At 37.9% G+C, this 26,812-nt stretch overlaps 2 protein-coding genes across 4 annotated transcripts; one reads left to right on the forward strand and one right to left on the reverse strand.

Moving 5' to 3' along the window:
• The first annotated feature begins 1,216 nt into the window (after positions 1 to 1,216).
• On the forward strand, positions 1,217 to 7,367 carry cd247l (CD247 antigen like). 3 transcript variants are annotated; one of them, XM_079464747.1, is made up of 9 exons: positions 1,217 to 1,449; positions 4,183 to 4,279; positions 5,410 to 5,507; positions 5,599 to 5,664; positions 5,913 to 5,963; positions 6,145 to 6,177; positions 6,359 to 6,415; positions 6,540 to 6,569; positions 6,958 to 7,120. In XM_079464747.1, the coding sequence occupies exons 2-9, from the start codon at positions 4,243 to 4,245 to the stop codon at positions 7,018 to 7,020; spliced, it is 435 nt and encodes a 144-aa protein (XP_079320873.1). In that variant the 5' UTR covers positions 1,217 to 1,449; positions 4,183 to 4,242; the 3' UTR covers positions 7,021 to 7,120. The 3 variants fall into 3 exon arrangements, with proteins under 3 accessions (XP_079320873.1, XP_079320872.1, XP_079320874.1); XM_079464746.1 differs by lacking the exon at positions 4,183 to 4,279 and having other exon boundaries at positions 1,227 to 1,449; positions 6,958 to 7,367; XM_079464748.1 differs by lacking the exons at positions 1,217 to 1,449; positions 4,183 to 4,279 and having other exon boundaries at positions 4,302 to 5,507.
• On the reverse strand, positions 7,347 to 25,290 carry pou2f1b (POU class 2 homeobox 1b). Its single transcript, XM_079464745.1, has 14 exons — positions 24,988 to 25,290; positions 21,396 to 21,461; positions 20,939 to 21,030; positions 19,482 to 19,661; positions 18,327 to 18,459; positions 18,147 to 18,238; positions 17,273 to 17,446; positions 16,923 to 17,064; positions 16,500 to 16,654; positions 15,995 to 16,174; positions 15,820 to 15,913; positions 15,308 to 15,647; positions 15,127 to 15,215; positions 7,347 to 13,627 (listed from the first exon to the last, which is right to left on the reverse strand). The coding sequence occupies exons 1-14, from the start codon at positions 25,031 to 25,033 to the stop codon at positions 13,335 to 13,337; spliced, it is 2,076 nt and encodes a 691-aa protein (XP_079320871.1). The 5' UTR covers positions 25,034 to 25,290; the 3' UTR covers positions 7,347 to 13,334.
• Between the last annotated feature and the right edge of the window lie 1,522 nt (positions 25,291 to 26,812).

Here is a 26,812-nt window from a genome sequence, read left to right on the forward strand (position 1 = left end):
TTTTTATTTGCCTTTTAACAACTTAAACGCATAAACAAAAAGCGTACAGTGTTACATTTATTTGTGCGGAAAATACATACTATATAAATATATTTAATATATAAAATATATTTAATTTAATATATAATATGTATTTAATTATTTATACAAATAAGTAAAGGACTTTTATTTTCTAAAACCTTTTAAATCGTCATATTTTAGTCATTTTAGTCAGATGTTCTTCTTGGATAAACTTTGGAATGGTATGGAATTCCCTAAAAACGTGAGACAGAAATTCAGAAAATGTGATTAATGTGAGCAAAATGTTTTATATACAATGCAATAGTAGCTTAATGTATACAACCTAAGGTAACCTAAATGAATGATGTAAAGGGAATGAGGAATGCATGTGACTTAAATTCTCATGACTGTCACAATTTACAAGGAGGCTAAACATTTTAGGACCGTCTAAACATACCATCACAAAAATGTGACACCTTACCTATTACCCTTTTAACTACAGTAGTATGTTGCTGACAATCGTATATATAATTAAACTAGTCTAAAACTGAGGGAATGTTGTGCAACATCTTTCTTTTTCAATGTTTAGACATACAGTTTTTTTCCTGTCTACAGTTTTAAAATACTTGTGTGCTCTATAAACAGAGTTTCTTCAGAAAAGGTATTATTAAATCAATTCTATAGACTATACAAAATAAATAGTTATTTTACTCTTAAGACCTTTATTTCAAGAATTAAAGTGGACAGCCCTGATTCTGCAAGCACATTGCATAAACGTTTTCGGCCAGGAAAAGCATATCAGCAGCAAATACAAAACAGCAGGGGGCAGAATATACACAAAGGGGCTTTTGGGGACAATGTAACTAATTATTTTTTATCTAAAAGGTCATTCTTGTGTAAGGTTTTCCATTTCTGGTCTGAAGTTATGACCTGAAGTTATGACCCGCTTATGTTTTTTCGTAGCTGTATGCAAGTGTAAACAAAACTTTCTATATTTTTCAACATTTCATATTGCCATGAAGCAATAAAACATTTAACTAATTGCATATGTAACATGTGCATTTATTAAAACAAGACAATAAATAGAAAGCAGCTATGTGATAATATTTAGCAGTGGTAAAAAGTTCATTGTTAGAATGTAAGGGTCGGTCTAAAAATATACAGGAAATGCTGGTAAGACTTTCTTGAGATGAGAAGACAAAAGACCTAAGCAGGTGGTTGTCATTCACTAGAACAGGCTCAAGCCATGGGCCACTTCCTGTTAGTTTAGGGTTGCCACTGTAGGCTATAAGCAGTCAAAACAGAAAGGTAAAAAAAAATTGCACAACACCGACCAGGACGGGCAACACAAAGCAACAACATCCACAAAAACTGTCATCTCAGGGAATGTAATGGGAATGAGAGTGACAACGACTATATTGTTTTTGGCCACACATATATCCTATGCAGGTAAATCAATTCTATTCTTATTCTTAATGCAGAGGGTACCAAACCCTTTAGCAATAGAGTTTTGATGGTTTCTACTCTATGGTTTTATTGTGTTGATAAATATGAAGTTTTGTACATTTTAGAAATAATATACATTTCTGGTGCCGTTTTGGTGCCAGTTAGGTTTTTTCACGTGTAAAGATTTGCATCAAACATCAAGGCCTTTTTAGGTGACCATTTTAGTTTCCATGAACCAGTAAGACCTTATGTGATGACTGCGCAATGCATTCTTTTGTTGGCAACATGATGCAGAAGATCCTAAAGATGAAGGGTTTGCAGCATTGTTATGCTGTTTGTAGCACACACGCTAGATTTTACATCTGAACTTTATGTTTGAATGTTGTTTCCGGAGAAAGAAGATACAATAAAGCAAATGAAACCCAGCCATATATTTTTTAAAATTAATAAGATTATTACATTTAAGCTTTTTAAAAGAATAACTCAGTTGTTAACCATCACTTAGACATGCTCAGTACAGAATTTTTTATTTGTATTAAATAGTCAGAAACAAATGTATAGTACAATGCATTGTAATAAAGGTGTCTGCCAAATGCATAAATGTAAATTTAAATGTGGAAAGAATTTAGTTGTTGAATAAATAACAACATCAATTGAGGTGGTTGTAATTATAGTTTAACAATCATGGAATGAAAGCACAAAAGCAGCTATTTTCCAGGTAAGTTTAGTGGGTTTCAGTACAGGTTTCAATTCAACATGCACAAATAACCGTAGACTTGGTCAACACTTAACTGTTCGGTGCAAAAACTGAATGCAACATTTTGTTCCAAACAAAATTAGTATCAGAAAATATTTTTAACCTGGTTTGACGTACAGGGCTTAGATAAAACCAGGAAAAAAACATTAGGGATGTGTGCATCTTGAGACATGTATCACTGGTATTTTTCAACATATGTCGGTGCAAGTTGTCTTCAGTTTAGACAGTTTAAACATTTTAGTCTTAGCTTAAGCCTTATCTGTGAAACCAAGCCTTTGAGTGTGAAAAAAGTAATACTTTAGTAATACATCAAATTTGTTTTACCCGATAAACATATAAAATCTATGCTGCTAATATGTTAAGAAGATTAAAACATTAACTAGTTTTCTATCTTTTATTTTAACACTGTAAGAACTGGAAATAAACTTCATCCAGATTGAAGCAACAGACAAGAGGATAAAAGTAAATTGTCAGCATAATCATTTATATAATAATTTGGAATGTACCTGGCTGCGCTTTCTTAAACCTTTCAAACTCTACATCAATCTTAAGGTTTACCTTTAGAGTGGTAGTGATTATATAATAATAACAATAATACCTTTTATTTATAATGCGCTTTTCACCCAAAGCGCTGCATCATATAAAATACAAAAATACATACATTACTTGAAATAAAGGGAAAAATAATCAAATAGAATAATAAGAGAACAATCAACAAGCAAAACAATAATTCCCAAAATAAGTATGTATGTATAAGTATATACTTAAGAATGACATATAGCAATAAGGTTTCGGGAAACACAGCCCAGGTCATTTACAGATTTAGCTCAATCCATTAGGGTTTTTCCAAAGCATATTCCTGAAAATTTGACTATATGACATAAAAGGGATAGTTCACCGAATAATTAAACTTTTGTCATTTTCTCACCCCCTTGTCATTTCAAATCTGTATGACTTTCTTTCTATCTCATGACACAAAAGAAGATATTTTGAGTGATGTAGGTAACCGAACAACTGTGGTACCCATTCACTTCTATTGTATAGACACAAAACCAATGCAAGTCAATGTGTACCATTGTTGTTTGGTTACCAACGTTCTTCAGAATATATTATTTTGTGTTCTGAGAAGAAAGAAAGTCTTGAAAGAAAGGTTTGAAATGACAAGAGGGTGAGTTAAAGATGACAGAATATTAATTTCGGGGCAAACAATCCCTTTAATTTGTATCTGTAAATAGTTTTTACTTAGCTGTTACGCAATTTCAGTTTGTAATCTATTTGAATAATTTTTTGTGTGTGTATTTATAGTCCTTACATACAAATCCACTACAAAGTGTAAGTATTTATTCTGTTGGTTGCAAACGTGTTGGGATTGCATAACACGGCGCATCTCTATAAAGGTCGTCTGTGTGTAGGCCTAAATACTGTGTCTCATTTTGAGCAGGTCCTTCATTCTCTGTGTCGCATGCAGACAGTAATGTTTTTGTGTCACTTTAACGCATAAAAAGGTGTATGGTCAGTATTTGTTAACCATCAGCCATCAGCACCCATTAACACCCTTTTGATCTGCTCTTCACTGCTCTGTGCTCATTCTTGCAGGCTTATTTCAACTCCCACGTCCCATGCAAAGAAACCACTGAACTATACAATAAACACACACATTTCTACATAGATCACAGAGACACAGGTAGAAGTGCAACAGCCCCTGAACAGGAAGGCATGAGTGGAGGTTTCCTCGTGAAGGACTGGGTTGCAAAACTACAAAAGTTCTTAATTTAGGGCTACTTGACATAGAAGAGAGGAAGTGATGTTCTGCCTTTCAGGGCTAGATATGCAATCATTGTCTGTGATACATCACAAATCGGGCCAAAAAAGTCGAGATTACTAAAGTAGTTTATCTTCTAAATACTACTATCAGCATACGAATATACTGTAGTAGGTTTTTTGTCAATCATTCCCATTTTTTAATTACCTTTTGGCAGGCGCTCATATCCAAAGCGACCTAAAATGCATTCAGAGTATACATTTATTCAGTATGTGGGATGGAACCCACAACCTTTGGGCAGCTGGAATGCTCTAGTAAGTAAGCTTTAATTGTTAATTTATAAACAATTGTTTTATTATTGCTTATTTAAGAAGGAATGCCAGTTTGCCAAGGCAGAGCTTTGCGTATGCAGGATGGTGCATGTTATCTTCTATTATTTTATGCATTTATCTAATCATCTTTATATCTCAGCAAAACTATAGAGGTTGTTTGATCGGACATTCCTGGTTTCAATATATACTAAATGATCATTTTCACAATTATTTAGTTTTTAAATGATTCTGATAATACTGGATTCATCCTCTGTGTGAAGTACATCAAAATAAAACACATAAATTAGTTTTCATCAGTTTTAGACGTTTTAACTTGTCTAGTAAAGAGCAACATGAATGCAAGATATGTTGTACATGCAAGATATGTTTGCATGTTTTGTGAAAAACTTTTTAACCATACTCTTTACTGAGTATTTCTAGGAAAGTTATATTTAGAACTAGTTTTGTCCACATTTTACGAAACTCAAACAATCTGCTTCAGACACTGTTCTTATTTGTGCAGCTCTATTCACCAGTAACAATCATTTAAATGTTAAACCAATATACATGATGTAAAATTCATTCTAACACCTAGCTTTGAAGAAGTGCATTTGAAATTTCAAGAATTTGTTGTCAATGGGTTTATTTAGTTGTAGACTCCTGTACTGACAGGAGTTAAAAATAACACAAACCATTTTGATTATTAAAAGCGATGCTATTGCGATGTGAAGGTTCAAATCCAAATCTGATTATGTTTATGTTATATTGTTAACCAAATTCTTTAATAGAGCATCATTTAAATATACAAATGTTACTACTTCAAGGTCAAGAAACAGACAAAGTTTAATGTAACGAAAACACAGAGCTTTTTTTCAATGTTTGTTAAGAGGACTGATTTGTGTGCTGTATATCTGTGCGTCTCACCTATTTTTATTTCTGTATTTTTCAGTTTACGTTGTATTTATGTCATTAATTAATTAATTGGTCGCTGTTTTTTCAAGATCTAAAACCAACAATGCTGATAAAAGCAGAACTGATTACAAAAATACATTACAAAACATCCATAAATAAGCCAATCAAGTTTTTGTTCAGTATTTACTTCATAAGGTGTAAAACATTTTTTCTGTTCACAGAGGCTATGCAACCAAGCGACCCACTGTATTGTTATATTTTAGATGTAATTCTGCTGCTGTATTCTATCATTTTTACTGCTCTCTACTGCAGAGAGAAGGTAAGTTGAGCTCTAGCACGCACATTTGGATTTCACTGATGACATTTTACCAAAGTGTAACCGTTTACCTGTTTTTGCATGTATGGTTTAGTTTCTTAAGAAAGACCCTTCAGAGCCAGAAGCCCCTGCCCGTGACCCAAATGAGCCTGTTTATACAGTGAGTTATCAAAAATGCATTATTAATACAACAACGGTTTGAAAACAAACCTGGCTGGGTTTAGGATTATGTTTGAGGTTCATAATACACCAAAATTAATGCTTTATTTCTGTTATGACTAGCACTCTATTATTTCTATATTTAATTTAAATATGAATTTTTTTCTTCAAAAAGTAAAATATGAAAATCAACTTAAATAGGTTTAACAAGAATGTGACGTCATGCAAAGTGTGTGATGTATTTCTCAGGATTTGGATCTGCCTCAGATGGATTCCGATTATCAGCAACTGAACAGACCGGTGAGATAATTTTGTGATTATTTTACGTTTATTTAAATAAACAATATTTAAATAATATTGTTAAATAATGATAAAGGTCGCTGTGCATGCCGTCATTTACGATACAATGAATAACACTTTTAATACATTTCTAATGGTATCTAAAACCAACCTCTAATCTGTGCATATCTACAAACTCTAGATTAGAAGACGAGAGGAAGAGACTGAATATCAGGTCAGTACCTCAGCCGGAAATAATGTCATACGGAATTTTGAAACATGAGATGAATAAGACATAGGCTATTTTTATCTTAAATTCATAATAATCGAGCCATACTGCCCTCCTGTGGTTGTTTGTAGTTGTGCACTTACATGATCTCCTGGGTGTTTGAATCCTGGTCTGTGTATTTTTCTAGGAACTGAGAGGACAATCAAATGATGAATACCAACGAATAAATACTGCAGGAAGAAAAGTAAGATTATAGAAACAAGTGTGTTTTCATTGTAACATGGAGACTCAATAACTTGCACCCTGTCTGTAATACGTTGTTGTTTATAGTAAAATGTACAATTTATTTGAATGCTTATTCTTTGCAGCCTCGCAAATCCAAGATTAAATCTAATGAGGTAATGTACAGTCTTCTATTTATTTCACACACCCTAAAAAATGGTTGAAATAAACATGCTAGGATATATAGGCCTATATATATATATTTATTGGTTTATTGGTCACTACATAAATGGTCGAAAATGACAGAAGCCTTAAAAATGTCAAAAATAACTGAGGGGTCCCAGAGGGTTAAATGCTTCTAAGACCTTAAGAAGCTGGTTGATAAAATGCTGTAGTGACAACATAATTTCCCAAATTGTAATATAATATTTAAATACATAATTTAGTTATTCCAAATTTTGCTATTATTCTGTGGAGAATATTGTATGTGATACTAAACTTGACCGGATAGTGTGTGTACGCAAATATAAAATAACTTCTTACAATTGGTTTGTTACTTTAAAGGCTCGAACAGGAAGGAGAAGGGATGCAGCGGAGAATGTGGAGATGTTCATGCTTCCCCAATAACATCACTCTAATATAGTGTGAATTCAACAAGTACCCGATTATCTACAAACTAACAGCTAAATCATTATGTTTCTTCATTAAATGCATTGTATTTTGTGTGAATTTGTTACTTAGTCAATTGTTTTTTGCTATCTTGTGTGTGTTTATGCAAACTTTTGTTAAAAGAAGTTCTTCAATTCTTTAACATACAAGCAAAAATAATATATACTGGTCTGTGTTAGCAGCACACTCTGTTGTCGCTTCTACATAATTGTAAAAGAGTCCATGTCACATTCAACAGCATGAGACAATGTTTTTTACTGCAATTAAGGGCAAACATACAGTAAAAATAAACTTGAATTTAATATAAGGTGCTCTGACATTAAATGATACAGTCTAATATTAAAAGACCAAAAGTTAGAATATTAAAACACTTGGAAAATGGTTTAATGATGTTTACAACAAAGGAACTGTACACATACAGTAAAAGATTATATTTATATATATATATAAAAAAAACAAAAAATACAGCAGACAAATGCATCAAATCTACCATGTAATCCTGATTCACATACTTATAATCTACACAATCATTCTTAGCTACAGTGATGTAGCCGTTTAGCGTTCAGTCTCGGGTATGGTCACTTGTTAACACGCCATGAGTGGCGCAAGAGTTCAGGTTTGTAGTGATACCCATAACCCAACCAATCATCACTATGACAACAGTGAGTTACAGGTCCTGAAAAAAAAAAGTACAATCTACAGTATGTGACAGTGTAAAAGAAATTCCTTGAGCTTTAGCTGTAGGAAATATGAAAATGAGAGTATAGAGGGATTTCTTTTGAAATCCTTGACTAGAAGTTTTATGTACACATTTTTACTTAACTTTTTTCTGTCTTTTGTTTGAAAAACAATGATAACTTGGGCAGTGAAACTGATATCACATACATCGACACATCCAAAAACATACAAAAATACTATTTCTTTAACCTACGGTAAGACAGTTTTGCAGTTAATTCCATGCGGTGACAGAAAAAGAGCAACAAATCCAACAAACAAGAAAATTTGAACGACAAACGTTTTTCCCCATAAGCTTCTCAGAAAAATACCAAAATATACATTTAAGCTTTGGAATTATTGAGGTTAGGACTACTGCCAGAGCTGGGTTCTGTTTCTTAACACACAAGCTGAAGGGTTTGGCGAGGAAGAAGAAAAATGAACAGAGTATTCTTTGGTATCTGCATTTGTAAAACATTTCATATTTGGATTTTTGCTTTGGGATAGAGCTTTATAGGTTCTTTTACTCAGCATAAAACGTTGAGACCCGTCTGAAAAGACGTGTCATTCGGACACCACCCTTGCAGGATGGAGAACAAGGATGCATAGTTGCACGGCTGATTGATCAAACCAATTGAAATCATGAGAGTGGAAACGGCAAAGCTAGAAAACTACACAGACACAGAAACCACAGGACGACAGCATCTAAAAGATTTAACTATGGAGAGACATTGCATGTGTTGTGTGTAGACAGAAACAGTGTTGCCTTGCTGTAGCCACAGAAAGTGTAACTCCAGAGAACAGTTTATCCTGAGCAGTTTGCAGTGAGCTCAGGACATCCTTCAGCGTGTATTAAAAAACATCACCCAGCCCACGAGGGGTTCCTTTTAAGAAATCCTTTCAAGAAGCCAGGAGAGCTGTTTTTCTTCCTCTTTCTTCAAAGCCCCGCCCACACAGCACACTTGTGACCGAAAATCTCAAATCCCATGCTGATGGTTTAGGCAGGGTTACGAGAAGAGTTTAGTCCATACAATCACTTTGAAAGTCTTTGGTTACCACAGGGAAGGTGAGAAACAAGAAGACCCAAAAGAAAGCAAAACGCACAAAACCTACACCAGACTTAGAAATGGATCAAGGGGTTTATAAGGATAGCGATTGTCAAATCATAAACAAGCTTTGGTACAAAATGGCTACGGAGTGAACTTAAATTAGTATAAAGCAAAATATAAAAAAAAAGTGGGATGGGCAACTAAAGTCTGGAATTAGGTTTTGCGAGTTTGCATGCTATCTGGGTATCTGCCTGGTTCCTCACTCCAATCTATAAACGGACATCTGGAGGCTTCTGTTTTGGACAAGTTCGTAATTTAATTTTATCTTTCGAAGTAGACTAAAGCAAGTTTTACTCGGTTTCGAGTTATAAATGAGGTATACAACAGCTCCTTTTCTCCGACCACCTCTCTCACGTGTTTCTGGTGCATGAGCTCTTCAGCAACTATGCTATTTTGTCACTAGACTAAGGGTCTGCAGCAGCGAAACCCACTACAATCGAGAAACTACCCAATCACAAGTCAGAGCATTCAAATTATGCCAAAATCAAGTGCCAAAAAAACAGGACGCTGTTGGCCAGGTTCTACATCTCGCCTGAAACATCTTGTGATCACACAGGTTCAAATTACATCCAACAATAATTATGCGCCTTCATATCCACTTTCAAAACACGCCATGCGTTTTCTGTATTTCCGAGTTATTTTGTCAGAAAGATTCATTTCACAATAAATGCACCACCAGCAATAAACGCCACCCCCTACAAACCAGCTGGAGTTATTAATAAAGCTTTTTCAACAGGTTTCCAACCAGCTTGAATTATACCTACCAGAATAGGTAGCTGAACACTTCCGAAATATCACAACACACAAATAAAACTCACAGCGTTATTTTCATGGTCGATATGCACCGCGAGTTTTTACATTGGTGCATGCTTGGTTGCATCATCTTTCACATGCGCACACACATTCACAACAAAACCACCTTTCACATCAACCACACGCACTACAAATTGCTACAACGTGTCAAACGTCTGAAATAATAGTAAGGCATAAATGATAAATGTGAGTTTTGTCGTCAAACTAAGAAAGCCAGTGACGTTGCTCCCTTATGATATATACAAACAAACAAAGGCATAAAGTAAATTCAAATGATTGTTAAAGATTGTTAAAAAGCAACATGGCAAAATAAACTCATAAAAGCAAAGAAGAATGTAAAAGTAGTTCGGTACTATTAAGTCTTTTTTCCCTAGCGTCAACAAAAGCTGGGAGCTTTCTTTAGGAGCACCATCACAAGCCCCTCCCATTCAAACCAACCACACCTCAATGTGGATGGGGCACATGACAGCCACTCCCATATCACAAGGGTGTGGTTTAAATTTTTGGTCTAGAATTCTTTTTTTTTCTTTTTTTAAGAATAGCTATAATATAAATGAAGTTTTTTTGTTACCTTTTCTTTTTAGTGAATAAGCATGACAAAAACACTACATTCAAACTAGATATTAGTTCAAATATAAAATATGAGCATCTTACATAAGTGAATATATATAGAATTTAGAAAATAAGTAATTCCTCCAGGACTGTGGGGAGTTACTGCTTATTAGTAACTTCCCAGAGTCCCGGCACTACCTGGTCATGACACCAATGCGCAAAAAAACATAAATCGACATGTCCAGAGGGCTACGTTGAAACTTACGGACAAAACCAGCGTAATGAGCAGCAACAAGACCTAGCCGCAAAGACGAAGGCTTTTTTTACTTTGGCAAGTAGGATAACAAAATATTCATTACAAGATAACCTGGAAATACCCTTTAAGTAGTAGTACTTGAAATAGCAGTAGTAGACTTGAGACATTATTATTATTACAGATTTTTCTGTTCTATTACGTTCAAGGTTGTACACTGTTACAAACAGCTTCTGTTCATTCTGAAGTTGACTGGTGTCTTGCGCAAAGTGAACCTTTCATGTAAGTGCTGTTGAGGTATTTCAAATTATATTAATAACACAAAAAGCACCATTTCAACTGACAGACAGGGCCACAATAATAGGGACAACAGGAGAGATGCCGACTTCTCTGTGACAATTCAAGAAAGTTAACAGGAATGCTACAGATTAAATTCTCATGTAATTCTCGCAATACGCCTAGCTCTACAGTTCTTTAACATGAATATATTTAAAGAATGTACCAATGCTATGCTTAAAATTCACCTTCTTGTCATGCATGCCAAAACAGGTTTCAAGGCCTTTTGCACATCCACAGGTTATCCTCAGACTTTGGTGGTATTATTTCTATTGCTATACACTCACGAAAACGTTTTGGCTAGGCAGCACCAATGCAGCATCTGGCTTCTTCCAAACCTAGATTGACTAAAAAGGGAGAAAAATGAAATGAAGGACCAAGGACTCCCAAAATCTCAACAGCACTTAAATACAAGGCCCTTTAGATTCTCTTTGGATCATTAAATGCGTCGATAATCGATATCGATAATTCAAGCATTATTATTTTTCTTTATGAAGCCAAATGCAATCTGTTGGACAATTTGGGAAAAACAAGTGTAATAGATGGCAAAGTTTTGTCAGTAGTGAGTAGTGAAAGTGTGGTCAGCACTGCGCTGGTCCACACAGGCACAGCAGCTAGTGTGAAAACGACTTTGGTTCAAGCATTACATCATGGCTGCATTACATTGGTCGGGAAAAAACAACATTCAGCTAAAATTTTATTCTGCTCCCAGACAACTGAAAAGAAAATTCGTCCCCAGTGACGAAGGGACCTACTTATGTTTTATATGTTATTACCTTCTCACTGGGCCCCAGGATGGGACACCTATAAAATAATTATTCAGTGCTAGTAAATTGAAGCGATGGCCCTGATTTTAGATTACTGAGGACTGAGTCTGCCACCTTAGAACTACAAATAAGGGAGAGTATTTAAAAACCTGCAAGGCCTGAACATACTGGCATTCATTTCAAGAACACATCGCTGTCATTTTTTTATATTTAACAGTACAGACTCCATTTTCTGTCTATATTTTGCCCACTCAAAAAGACCAGCGAAAGGGACAATTCCTGTTCTCATGCTGGTACTCCATGATCTTGCTGTGGCACCCCAGATCTAGGTAGTTGCACTGACACTACAAAATTGAGGAGGGACAGCCATCTTTTTAAAAATAATATTAAAAAAATTTAAGAAATTAAATGAAAAAATGTTTTAGTCTTTGGTAAACCTTTTAAAATATTGCATTATATTTCCTGTGGTCTACCGAGAGCCTTCGCTCATAAATATTTAGGCTTCAACTACGCTACAACAGCAATATACAGTATAACAAAGATTTTTGGTATATCTTCAAAGAGAGGCAATACAAAGACCTCTGAAATAAAGACCTCTTAAAGCGTGACAGGAGTTCTGCTCAAACTCAGCAGACTGCAGTTCTCAAATCCAGTTTTTTTGGTACAGATACTGTGCACAAGTAGAAAATCAAACAAATAAAAAATAATAATAACATAATCCACCTTAACTCTCTCACTTGACCTACACCTTCACAATCAGGTGACATTACCAAAAGTACATCCCTTGCTAGGAAGACCTTGAGGAGGTTGACCTTACGTGGTTACACAGTCCTGCAAAGTAAAGCCACGTAAGATTTGTGAGTTCCCAGTACACACGTTTCTTTCGCTTTTCATTTACCGAGATTAAACGCTACTGCCCAACGAAACCCCCTAGATGGATAATCACACGATTCCTTAAAGCTTTAAGTATTAATTTAGCCTGTGACGGGATTCAGACCCAGACATGAAGTCTGCCACTACAGAGTAAACTTAAAGAAAAACGAAATCTAGAAGTGTTTCTACAAAGAAAGGCCTGTCAAAACGCTTCCTTAAAGCAATGAAACTGCATCACAGCCGCTTATTACTCCGATAAAGCCTTGTAACCACAAGTAAGTAAGATACAGAACATATAGCTAACCCATTGCTTGATACAAAAACAGGTGCATCTAAAAGGAAAAGTTGTAAAAAAACCTGTAAAGCAGGATCTCCAGTGGAAAGAGACTAGAACATCTACAGAAGAACATAAAGTGTTCTTAATCTATGCGAGGAAGATGAGGGCTACTCTTGGGGTTAAGAGGGTATCATTCAGCAGAGTAAACAAAGTTTTTTGGTTTAAAGCATTTCAGAAGAACTTCTGAAGAAGAGAGTTTCAGATATAATAGGAGAATGGGAGCGAAGAATGAGCTCTCTTAACCGAATATGTCTTTGCATCGCACAGAGAGACTTGGCACAATGTCCAGGGAGGTTTCCGCTCTCCTGATGCAAGCCCTATGGAGATGGCAACATTCGATGCTAAAAAGTGAGGTCCAAAACATAACGTCATTAATGTGTAAAAGATATGTGAAAAGAAGATACAAACGCAACCATTAAAAGTTAAAACACCGACATTAAGTCTATGTGGGTTTGTTTTTGGTGGTAGCAAGAGAGTTGATGAAGAGTAAGCGTATAGAAGAAGAGTGGGTAAAGCTTTCACTGGGCCTTTGAGGCTGTGGTGATGGTGGAGGCGGGCATAGTTGCCGTGGTAACTGCATTCTGGTGGGCATCAGCGCTTATGTGCAGGTTGAGGGCCCCAGAGGCACCCGCAGCCCCACCTGCAGACACCAGGCTGACCGGGTTACTGGCAAGCAGTGACAGGTTCTGAGGGTTCAGAAACAAGGGCGCCGTCACATAATTTGGGGTGCCGCCTGCGCTGGTGTTCGCAAACAGCAGATTCCCGCTCCCATCCAGAGATGTAATAGGCAGCGTGCCACTAGACGCCAGGGCTAAAGATGGGGAAAAAACAATACAACTAAGAACTAATGTTTCAAAACTTGGTATGTAAAGAATTGGAAAAATATAAGCCCTGATATTACTCATTTACAGTATAGTCTAAATAAGAAAAATTCTAATCATTTAAAGCTGCAATTTGTAGATCTTCCCTCTATATCACCATCTCTGTTTGAAATGTAAAATTGCAGGTTTCAAACTGACATTTCATGTGAAATTCAACCAGACAACTCAAATTATAAATCATTATTATAAAGAGACATAAATTATATACCTGGTTATAAATGATTTTGATTAATTTATAACAAAATGTTACATATTGCAGTTTTTAAGTCATTAAACAACATTATGTATTTTTTCTGTATGTTTCTAGTTATTAAACTACGTATTGTCATGCCAAATGCAATGCGACCATGTGCATTAAAAGCCTAGTTCACCCTAAAATATAAAATAATTTAATTATTCACTCGCTCCAAACCAGTAAAAAAAACTTTCTCTGCAGAACATGAACAATTTAGGAGTATGCTGGTAACTAGGGGTTCGATGGCTACAGGGAAACATTGCGATGAACGATGCTGCTGCGTTTTAAAGTGAGACATCTTTATACAGCACGAGACGGGCAGTTATCAATTCAGGCGGGTGTCAGCTGTACAGAGCAAGCTTTTCAGTTATAAAGTGAGGCTTGATTGTATTGTTATTCTGATGTTATATTCAATAAAAGAGTTATAGAGTGAGGCTCTTCTTTATACAATGCGAGCTGCACAGACACTAGCCTTCTTTATACAGTTATAAAGTCACTCGGGCCTGTGCAAACTGTGCATCCTCTTTATACAGCGTAAGCTACAGTGAAGGTAGGCACTCCTGCGGACTTCATACAGATTCTTGCAGCACGTATTTATAGCTATCATATTTAGCTAATAGTTTGAGTGAAAGACTGCATATTTAATGTGATTATTTAAATTTTTCTCTGTGACATTTTGTCTACTGTATTGACATCAAATGTAAGAACAATTTTGTATAGCGCATAATGTATAATGCAATGTTTTTGTACAGCCCATTTTATATTTATAATGGAGAAATTTTTATGTGAGATCTGGAAATGTGATCTTAATTTAGCAGGATCCGTGACGAAAGTGAAACATTTGTTGGAATCACGATGCCAGCTCAACATCGTCATGTCTATCAGCCATCGGCAATGGACGAAGGCATCATCTATCGGCCCAACCCTACTGGTAACAAGCAACAATAGCAACAACTCCCATTGTATGGACACGAAACTGACACACATTGTCTTATGAGGAAAAAATAATCAATATTTTGTGTTCCACATTAAGTCAAATACAGGTTTGGAATGACATGATAAATAAATAACAGATTTTTTATTTTTAGGTGAAGTATCCCTTTACAAAGAAAAATGCATAATGGTGACGCCAAGATTAAATAAGCGCATGCAAAGCTATATTGTAAATACAAGGGTACTTGCCGCTCCACACACCTTGGATTGTGGCCAAGGTGCTGTTGCTCAATAGTGCTGGACTCAGAGCGCTCCCGAGACCACCAGGTGCCAAACTTAGAAGAGCCCCACTGCACATGAAAAACCATAGTAAACATAACACTTAACAAAAGAGTGCATTATCAACACACTGCAAAACACTCCAACATGAAAAGAAACTCACCCATGAGCGAATTGCGAGGATGCCATGAGCCCAGGATTGAGGCCCGCGGCAGCAGCCATGGCAGCAATGCTGGCGCTGGTGGGCAGCTGGCCGGCACCTTGCAGAGCCGCAGAGAGGCTGGAGGCCACCATCACCTGTCCGGTGCCGAAAGTGGACGCCAGGGAGGAAGGTGCCTGACTTACCGCAGTCACAATCCCTTGAGGCGACAGTTGCTCCGCTGAGGTCGTCTGTGGCGCGGTGGGAGAAGGGCTGAGCGACGGAGAGGATGATGCGGTAGTGATCACAGGTGCAGTGGAGATGACGGATGCAGTGTTTGTGGGGGCCGAACCAATAGTCGTACCTGGAGGAAACAGCAATGCACATGTTATTTTTGGAGTTGTTCGATTGTCAACAATGTCATCGCCTAGCAACCAAATTGTAGAGAGTAAATTATGCTAAGCAATGCTAGCATTCGTAACACAGAATGGGAGATCTATCATTCTTCACTTATTTTTACCAGTTTCCTTGCTTACCAGTGAAACTGACACTGGAGACGCTAGTGCTGGTGAGAGGCAAAACTGGGTTTACAGTCATTGTAGTCGGCACGTTACTGGTCACAAGACTGGCCTACCAAAAAAATCAGAAGGAAGACATTAAGAAGAACTGTAACCAGTATGAAAGAAGAAGCGCATCACGGATCTATCGTACCAGAGTGGTAGGTGGAAAGATCGCTTTGATGGGGGTGCTTGCGGCAATGCCACTGCTGGGTGGGTTGATCCTCTTCTCTTTTTGCCTGCGGTTACAGAACCATACTCGGATCACCTCTTTTTCCATATTGAGCTGGTCCGCGATCATAGTGATCTCCTCAGAGGTAGGTTTTTGGTTCTGCTTCAAAATGGCAAATGCACAGAAACGCACTTATGGCAAAACACTCGCTGAAAAGCTTAGCTTGCAGTTCAAAGCATTTTGGCCATTTAACTACGTTTATCAGGGTTGCGAGACATGATTCTTATTTTCAACAACTCTAGCACTGTCTTGCAATATTCCCTGACTCTAGCACTGTCTTGCAATACTCTCTGACTCTAGCACTGTCTTACAATACTCTCTGACTCTAGCACTGTCTTGCAATACTCTCTGACTCTAGCACTGTCTTGCAATACTCTCTGACTCTAGCACTGTCTTGCAATACTCTCTGATGTGAGATGTCGCTCACCTCCAGAAAGCTCTTTTCTAAGGCCACTCTGATGTTAGTCTCGATGCTGGTCCTCTTCTTGCGGCGGCGGTTCAGGCCCTCCAAGCCCAGCCCAGGCGAGCCAAGAGAGCTGGGACTGGACAGGCCCTGATCAGACGACTGATTCTCTGCACAAACAGCGCATACAAAAGCACAAGGGACTGATATAAGTACCTTGCTTAAACTGCATCTTTACTATTTGTTAAGAAAAACGTTTGCTTTATGTGAGAAACCACAGTCTGCATACACACAGAAGAGAGAGCTGGAGTTGCCTGAGAGGAGCTTTAAATCTAAAGAGGAATGCGAACAGGAATCTCCATATCCTTTCCAACATCCTTATGGTATGCAATTACAACATTGGAGAGACGGAGTGCAAAAATGTCTCAGCTCAGAGAAACTACAAACCTGCATCATTGAGCCATTTCTCAAGCAGGGGCTTCAGTTTGCACATGTTTTTAAAGCTCAGGTTCAAGGCCTCAAATCGAGAAATGGTGGTTTGGCTGAAGTCATTCCCGTAAAGTTTTCCCATGGCAAGGCCAACATCCCCCTGGTGCAAGCAACACATCAGCATTAGTCTAGAGAGGTTTTAAACTGTGATGATGTCACTTGTAGCAATGCAAAGTGTATAAGTTCAGATCACACAAATGACAATCTGTGATGATTTCAAAAAATGATCATATACTTTTGAACAAATCATTTAAATGAATAAACATCACTAATAAATCCATTGTATGAACTTTTGTATAATACTTTACCTGCGTGAAGCCCAGTTTTATACGTCTCTGTTTGAAGGTCTTTGCAAACTGCTCCAGCTCCTCCAAGTCACTCGGCTCCTCCAAAGTGGGCGTGTCAATGTGCTTTGGTGTCGTCTGGGTGTGAGGGAGGGATTGTATGGGGGTAGCTGCTATCGTGCGCGTGGGCGTGGCAGGCTGTGAGGTGTAAGGAAAGATTCATGGAAAGGGAAACATTAAATTGACATAAAAAACTAGACTGTGTAAACAGTCAAAAGCAATGTTCCATTTGAACGTATTAAATTCTGGCAATATTTAAAGTGAATTATTAAGTCGTCTAAGTACGTGTCAACATTTATTTGAATCAAATATTTCAGTAAATTACAGATTACAGTTACTGTTTCATACTTGTTTTGGAGGATTCTTAAAGACTCACTGAAGTGGTTCGAAATGTGCACTTTTTTATACATGCTTGATTGACAGTGATGCTTGATTGAGCGAGGATGGGGCTTGTTGATGGTCTCCTCCCTTTTTTTAAATAGCCAATAGCTTTAAATGAACCTCAGCTTGGAATTTGAAATGCAGAATGATGTCATTAAAATCCTTGATCTATTTTGCCAGAAGTAAGTTTTGAAAGCTTATCTTCTAAATGTGAATTGCCAATGTTTTGAAACCTTACAGCCCCAAAATTTGTACTTTGATTTCATGACTTTCAAATCACAATACAACATGCCCCTTCAAGTAACAGCTTTGGAAAGCTGCTCAAAAATGTGTGTGACTACTTATGAAGCAAATAGACATAATTTGATATTCAAATTTTTCACAATGCTGTATGTCTGCTATCTGGGTTGGCCAAAAGATACATCTCATATGTTGAAGAGATCGGTTCGCCCCTGACCTGTGTGGCAAGTGTGATGCTTGGCTGGGTCTGCAGGAGGTTGGCTTGGCTTTGAGGTAGTTGAGTAAGAAGGTTCTGGGCTTGCAGGAGACCTGTTTAGTGCAAGAGAGGCGACAAATCATTCAGAAAAAGCACGAGGACTGAGAATTCAGAGGGGGGGTGATATAACACCAGACTCACTCTGCTGACCATGTGGCGTCTGGGAGATGATAAACTGTGCAGGCTGCAGCTGGGTTGCGATGGGGTGGCCAGGCTGGACCAGCACGAACTGCTGCAGGTTGAGATTCTGCTGCTGTTGTAGCTGCTGTAACTGCTGAAAATGGTCCCGACATGGAGAAGTATGTTAATAGACATCACAGTACCGGAGTACAATAAAAGCTTATCAAACTCCAAAATGACAGAAAAACACCATACAAATATTACGTTTACATTTGGTAATTTAGCAGATGCTACAAGTCCAATGCGACTTACAAAGTAGGGGAAAACAATAGAAGCAATATGTGCAACAAAAGAACAACAATGCATAGCTGAGTAAAACTTGTCTCAGTTAGTCTACCACAGTAACGAAGCTAAGAAAATCCTTTTTTTGGGGGGGGGGTAGGAAAGTAGAAAAGAAGTAGAAGACTGTACTAATAGGTCAGATGTTGACGTGTATTTAAATTGTTGTCATTTTGAAAAGCCTGAATCCTGAATATAGTTTAGAATGTGAAGATTAGAAAACGATTAAGGTAAAAGTACTTTTAAGCATACACACTAGGGCTGTCAAACGATTAATCGTGATTTATCGCATCCAGAATAAAAGTTTGTGTTTAGATATTATATCTGTGTACTGTGCATATTATTTTGTATTAATAAACACAAAGACATACGATTACATGTATATATATTTAGATGTATATATATTTACCAATAACTGATTTATTAATTTTTGTATTTTAAATTTGTATTAAATATGTTTGTGTTTATAAATACAAAATTAACATGCAGTGCACAGACATATATTATGTAAACACAAACTTTTATTCTTGATGCGATTAATAGCGAATAATCGCTTGACAGCCCTAAAACCTATTTAAAATATTTTTTGAGCACAGATAAGTGGTGGCGTTTCCTCAAATGTAATTTCTTCAAATGACCCTGTTACATCAAAAGAATGTTTCACTATTGAAAAGAACTGCACTTAAAAATTCAGCCCCAGGCATTGCACTAAACAAACCACTATATGACAAGCTGTAACAACTGTTGCTACTAAAGATAAAAACCTCTCTAAAGTAACATTTAAACAAGCCCGTCACAGTATGAAAATGAATAGGAATCAACACACGGCTCTCTTACAGGTGTGATCTGGATGGGTTGAGAGAGGGGGATCTGTGTGATGGGCGTGGCAGCGGAGGCGGAGATGCTGGCTCCTGTAGTACTGCTCTGCTGGCCAGCCGAATGCTGCACGGCTGCTGCTAAGAGCTGAGCCTGGGCCTGCTGCAGCAATAACTGCTGCTGCGCTGGAGTCAAAGTCAACTGGAATCAAAAAGAGAGAAAGACAAAAAAAAGTCATCTTTGTTGTCCATATCAGATAATGACAAAGTCCACACAAAAATCTGTGCTTTGGAATTTACTTACTCTCAAAACTTGCAAATCCGTATACATTTCTATGTTCGAATGTCAATTGATGTTTTTGGGGGTTTGAACTTTCACTTTAATTTTGCATGCTCATATACATTTATTAACCATATTAATAGCTTGATCATGAAAAACTGCAACACAGTCAATGACATTCAAGCTTGCTCTATTGTCTCAAGTTTTGGGTTGGCCAATATAATCTGCTTGGCCTTGCTGTTACTAGGGCCAATTCCAGTTAGGACTCGATATGGCCTCCAGCAATTTACAAAAAAACTGCTGTTCCAAAAGACCTTAAAACATAATGGAGACAATGGGCCAGATAACACTCCAAGCAAGCAGCATGCCACTTACACCTGCGATCTGCCTCCCGGCCAACAAGAGCCGAGTCTGAGGCAGCACACCCTGCTGGCTGGAGGTGGAAACCTCAGTTGAAGCGTCAGATTTAGACTACAGACAGAGCACAGGGTGGGGTCAGTTTGTGGCCTTCGATTAGACAGGTTAAGGATGCACACACGTTTTGTCATGAATGGATGACCGAATCAGTGTGGTCGTTCGTGTCTTTGGTTTAAAAGGTAGCAGAGCGGACCCAAAGATGAGTTCAAAGTAAAAAGCTAGAACACAACACAATCTTACATTTTCTTTACAAAATACAAACATGATTAGTCTCTGTGGTGATTTGCGGTTCTAAAAATACTGCAGCATTCCGAGGCTGCAAGCGGAGGAGAGTGGGTATGCTAATTAACGAAACGGTTATGCAGTACATGTAAATTCTGCATAGATTTGCATATTCTCAACCATCTGTTTCCGAGCAACTGCAGAGCATATTAGCATATGGGGCCCAATCATTTCCCCTGTAACTAGGAGATAGAATGTTGTTCTGTTTTCGCATGCATTCCTGTCTCTAATCTTCGGTGTAGTGACAGATCTCACGCATTATAGTCAAATACAAATGACAATTATCCCCTTTCCATACTCTCTCTCTCCATAACAAGGGGGAAAGACTCTGAGAGAGTCACTCAGAGAGACATGATAATTACACGTCCAGGTCAAGACAGTGGCAGTTACTATAACAGAAGAGAAACATGACCCTGGGGACATCTTTAAATTCCTAAAGCTCTTTTATCCAGTGCGTCTAGACCGCAATTGTGTGAGCAATTCAGACAGAACGAATATACCTGTTGAAGCAGGGCCTGTGCGTGTGCGTTAGTGATTGCGCTTGTTGTTTGCACAGTCTGTCTCTGAAAGTCCAGTCCATTTGTTTGGGCACCTGGAAGAAGAAAAGCAGTCAATGCCACAATAGATCAGAACCGCACAAAAGGTCTTTTCAAATATCTTACTCGGTTCTGTGGCCTTTCTTATTTTGAATGTTAAAAAAGCTCTGCAATACATATCGAGAGAAGCATTGTGCGGCTTGTTTAAGCTCAGTCAGAGCTCCACAAGTGACCCTTCAGAACGGGTTATTTATTCGCTTATCAAAATGCAAAGGAAAGCAGCGTTGGAAGGTTCGGGCAGAAAGATCTGTAGGGACTCAATTGAATTCAAGTGCAGGAAAGCCTTGATATGCAAGCCAGACATCTCCAAAGAGCCGAGAGTTCCACTAGAGACGAACTGAGACAAAACCAAGTGACTCACCAGTGTTTTCGTCCCCGCTCTCCATTGCACATTTACTCGTTTCCGATGGATTACTCATTCTAGAATCTGGAACGGACAGAGAAAGATCTGACTTTCAGACTCAACGCAAAATAAATAAACCAAAGGGGAAAAAAATTATCTTAACAGTATCAACAGTAACTTTAAAACTGAACTGAAAAAACACCACTTAACGTAACAGATACTCATCACTACAAAAGCAAAAACATCTCAACACCATGTTGGTGACTCCAAACGATCACTCACCAGCAGCTGTGGCACCTGCTTTCTCAAGCGTATCCACGAACATCACAACAAGCTCGGTACCCCTTTCACACAAGGCGCTCAAACCAAAGACGTTCACACAAGGCGCTCAAACCAAAGACGTCTCTGTTTGATTAACTGTTTTCAGTAAGTCAACACACAAGCACAGCACATGTGTAGAGCACAGCTGAGCTCGCTGACAGTGTGGTTGCTCCACTCGCAATCTCTCCGGCTCGGTTGGCGTTTCTCTCTCTCTCTCACGCTCTATGTGCCATGATTGTCATAACAACTAGAGTGTGAAGAAGTTCGTTTTCCATCTATAACGGAACAGAAGCTGAGCGGCTGACAGCGCCCGTAATGAAGTGTAATCAGTATGCAGCTGATTAAAGCCATATGCAAATCTCCCTCAATTCATTAGCCTAGCGACGCTTTGAAGTCCTGCAAGCAATTCATTTCACACAGGGCTCTGAGAGCTTTTCCCCTAATTTAAATGTTCATAAATATTTATCATCTCATTAGCATATTAATTGGATCGCTTTTGGAGGGTAAAAAAGAAACGGGGGACAAAAAGAATCTACAGGGCTGCGCTAGACTAGGGGTTCAAGGCACAAACCCAATTATTTGCAAAGTGCTGGTTAAATTAGGTAAAACAGGTGAGGTTTGCTTCAGTATGATCGAAACACAAAAAACCTGTATTTTCTAGACACGTTAGTAGCACCAGCGGTTGCTTCTCCATCCTTTTCAAACAACCTCCTCATTGCACTTCACAGATCAAATTCGGTGACTTCTGAAGCCATATTGTTTCCATAGAACACAGACACTGCTTTACATATCCAGATTAACTGCGCACCTCATTAGCTGGTATTTTCAGAGCTCGGCCTAATTAGAACAAGGATTTACATATTAGAACAAAGATCTGACGAAGTATGCACAAAGATGTCAGCTTATCCTAAAGAAACGTCGCTGACATTTTAAAGTTTCGAACTTTCCCCACAGAGGAAGGTAGTCAAGCTAAGCAAAAGAATTTCACGAATAACCAGACCAGAAGAATCTGACAAAACTTGTGTTATTCATTTACCAGAAGCCTTGATAGTTTGAAAACCATTAAACAATTTAGGTAATTATCCTGGAGAGCAACACTCAAACAGGCAGACATTTATTTTGCAGTGGTAATATGCAAATGTGACAAGCAAATCATTAAGAGTATAATAAAAAAAGACGATTAATCCAGTACAGAGAAAGCATTTCAATATTTCATGAGTGACCATGAACACATTTACATTTTCTATTTGACAACAATGCGATTTTCAGAGAGGCTTTTATAAAACATTAAAGCCACATTCAGTGAAAGCCTCACAGGAATGCGTGATAAAATGATGAAAAAAAATCGGTATAATTGCATTTATTATGATAAAACCATTGCACTGGACAACAAGTACAAAAACATGAAAAACAATCTGTGGAGAACAAGACTCACTTAAAAGAGGGACTTCAGTATATTTTTATACGTTTTATTTTAGATCCACAATCAACCGAGCTTTCCTGTAGCTCAGTGGTAACAGCGTGGCACTAACATCAACGCCAAGGTTGTGGGTTCGATGCCAGGGGATTGCATGTACTTAGAAACAAAATGTATAGGATAATGCGATGCAAGTCGCTTTGGATAAAAGCGTCTGCCAAATGCCTAAATCTAATTTAATAGACTCTTACATTGTACTACAATGTCATCATTATGAACACGAGGAAAAACAAGGATTGGCCGATTTGCAAAGTGCTGTAATATTTTTCCACACACTTTTGAAGAGTCACCAACCATAAAAACAAAAGCAGAATTCATTCGGGTAATTTAAACTATAGGTATGAGACAAGCTGTGGATGCAGGAAACAGACGTGTTGCGGCATGCCATTTTTATCTAAAACCCAAAGTCGCCTCTCTAAACCCAACACCCTGTCAGAGTAAAATTGCTATCTGACTAAAAGACCTACAAATGTAACACCTGACTCTTAAAAAATGATAACAACATATGCTAAAATAAAAAGGAAATCAATTAACATCACCCTAGTGGGTCAGATCATTATTCACAAACACACCCAAAACAATCATTTTAACTTTTAGGCCATCTCCCATATAAATAAGGGAATATGCCATTTCTATTTACACAAGTTGCTGTAGACAAATCACCTTTAGTTAAATCATCTGAAGCATACTGACAGCCAATTTATGACTCGGCTTTGTTGTCATGGTTAGATAAAAGAAACAGAAAGAAGTTATTTTTCGGCTGTTCACGGAAATTAAATCCTGTTAAGCGTAAAATGGTTAAATACACACACATACAGCTGTTGGAACAATAATGGAGAAGATGGGCTCTAAACAAGGATTATCGCGCAGACAGCGCCTATTATACTAGCAAATAAACCTGGTATTATGCCTGCATGACATCTCTTTAAGCAACCGATACAATGTTACAGTAACGCACGCTGTGCGAAGAGTAAATAAAAGCCAAATTGTAACAAAGTAGCAATTTGTTTAGAAACAAAAATATTTTCAAATGGATACAGTGTATCAATTTTCACAGAGCTGAAATTTGGAACGTTCCATCATCCTTTAACAATGAAACGAATTCATTCTGATAGAACATGCTGAACACCGCATTCTGAGCTGTGAAAGGCCCACATGAATAACACAACAGGGCTACACGCCTGCAATGGGCACAAAAGACAGGGGAAAGGGCATAAAACAAATCCAATGCGCTAAAATCCGTGTCCCAAGTGTATACTAAGCAAACCTCGGCTGCTCTGCCGTTTCATATTTTGCTCGTAAACACGTTGCGCAGACGCCGGCTGATTGCGAGCGAATGAATATTCAAACCTTTATATGTGGGATTGGTTCACGGCACAATACAGAAACACAAAGCCGCCGGAGGAGTAGCATTAGCCGCCTAGCATGCACACAGCAGCCTTTAGTTAAGATAAACTGTAAATGTCCTACAACCTCTAAACGAGGACAATGCAAAAGCCCACACGAAGTCGCCGATTATTATTAATAAAATATGCTAAGCGGCGTTTGCTCAGCCGCGGTATGAATATGTAACGCGGCGGCTGTAATCACACAAAGGAGGCATTTTCCCTTAAATTTGCCGTCGCACCGCATCGCCAGTTTCACCGTCGCACAGACTGAGAATTATTGCGCGAGGTGTTTATTTAAAGAGTGCATATGACTGCAACATCAGGCCTGAGTATTTTGTTTACGCTTTCTCCTTCGTGCATTTCTGGGTTGAGAGAAAGAGCGTTTGAATATGAATATGAATATGTAAAATGCAGTAATGATTACCTGGTCCTGAACTCTCATCTTGACTCGCTGCTCCTCCGTCCGCCATTTTGAATATTTAAGCCCAATCCTCAAACCTTAATACGAAAACACAACACAGCGGCTTCACGAATCCCGATCCACTCACTGCAGCATCAGCATGGCAGATCTGAGAGTTTACAGCAGCGCCTTAGAACATGCCTAGAATAGTTTCCTCCGTTCATAAACCGAATGGATTGACGTTGTAAAAAGATAACATCCTTATGTGGCCATTGTTGTGAAAGTTAAATGAAAGAAACGTGGACGGACAATTTTTCTATGTTGTCAGGTCATTTAATTCGTTATGCTTCTCTTTGTTGGCAAAAAAAACGTTTGCTTCCTTTCATCATGAAGATGGAGACTTTAGTGGTTCAGCTTTCGCTGTTATACTGACGTTTCGCTTACATTTACATATAGTCATTTAGCAGACGCTTTTATCCAAAGCGACTTACAAAGAGTTCGGGGAGCAATAAGCGATATGTCATACAAAGAGTAGTACAATAGGTGCTAACAATAAAAATTGAATGAAATGTATAAAAGTGAACTTGTCGATCAATCAAATAAGCAGATGAGCATAAAACGCTCATATAACACTTATTGTACATTAAACAACGGGCTGTTGAATGCTTCAATCTGATTGGTTGACAAACCTTCAATAAGCAACCATTAACTTTCAGTAAATGCACATATATGAAGGTGTTCCAGGTCTGCTGACCGCATTACAGTTTAATATCACTTCGCCAAGTTCCAAACAGAAAGGTTATAGTGTAGCCTACAGGCCATCAGCCCACACAGCACCCTGCTCGTGATCTGACGTTTATAATGTCAATCTTTACTGTTACGTGTACAGTTTCTTTTTAATAAACAAAGTATTTCAAAAACAAGAAATACATAAACTAAAATCGAATAAATTAAATAAATAAACAGAAAAAACAAACGCATCCATAATCACAGAGAGCCTACTGGTTCTTTTTCGTCTTCGTGCTGCTTATAAGTGATAATAATAACACATATTTTGAAAGACCTACACTTTCAAAAGTTTGCTTCATTTTTTTTGCTGCGGAAGATAGAAACAATACGAGGAATAAAAAAAATATTACCAGTGGCTTTTCTGTCACGTTAGTGCAAACATTCAGGTTTGCGCGCGATCTCTCGCTCTCTGACTACACACGAGCACGCACGCACGCACGCATCCACACGACGTGGCTCAAGCTTCCGAGTCCGTTCGCTCTAACGGAAATTAGTCCGTTTAAAAGACGATAACATGACAAACATTGTGTTGTGGTATAAGCGGAATAATTTACTCCGGTCCGACGCTATACGCGTCGTGGCGTAGGCTACTTCCTCGGGGTGTATTGGGCCGTCGTCAATTATTCCTCACGTATAGCCTACTGTATATCTGAGTTAAAGTAAAATGCGCGACGTGCAACTGTTTATTTCACAAATAATGTAAAATGTTATTCTTAATTGTAGCCCACATCTCTTTATATTTAGGCTCTGGAACGTATCTGCGACTTAATGTGGACAGAGCGAAAGTAAGATACGGAAGTGCAAGTAATATAAACTGATGGGTTAATGTTTTATCAAAGGTTCCTCTACTAAAGGAAAATTAAAACTGTTCACCAAGCGCATGCAAAAACTCAATTCTGTCTCAGGGACAAGAGCACCACCTGCTTGTCAAATAAAATGAAAGAATAATTTAGTCAATATGCAATACTTATACTGTAATACTGAAATACCAACAAACATATAGTGAAACAAACTGAAAGTTTTATCCAGTGATAAGACATGATATAGTGTGTATTACTTC

This window comes from Barbatula barbatula, assembly GCF_947034865.1.
Source record: "Barbatula barbatula genome assembly, chromosome: 9".
NCBI classification, from domain to species: Eukaryota; Metazoa; Chordata; class Actinopteri; order Cypriniformes; family Nemacheilidae; genus Barbatula; species Barbatula barbatula.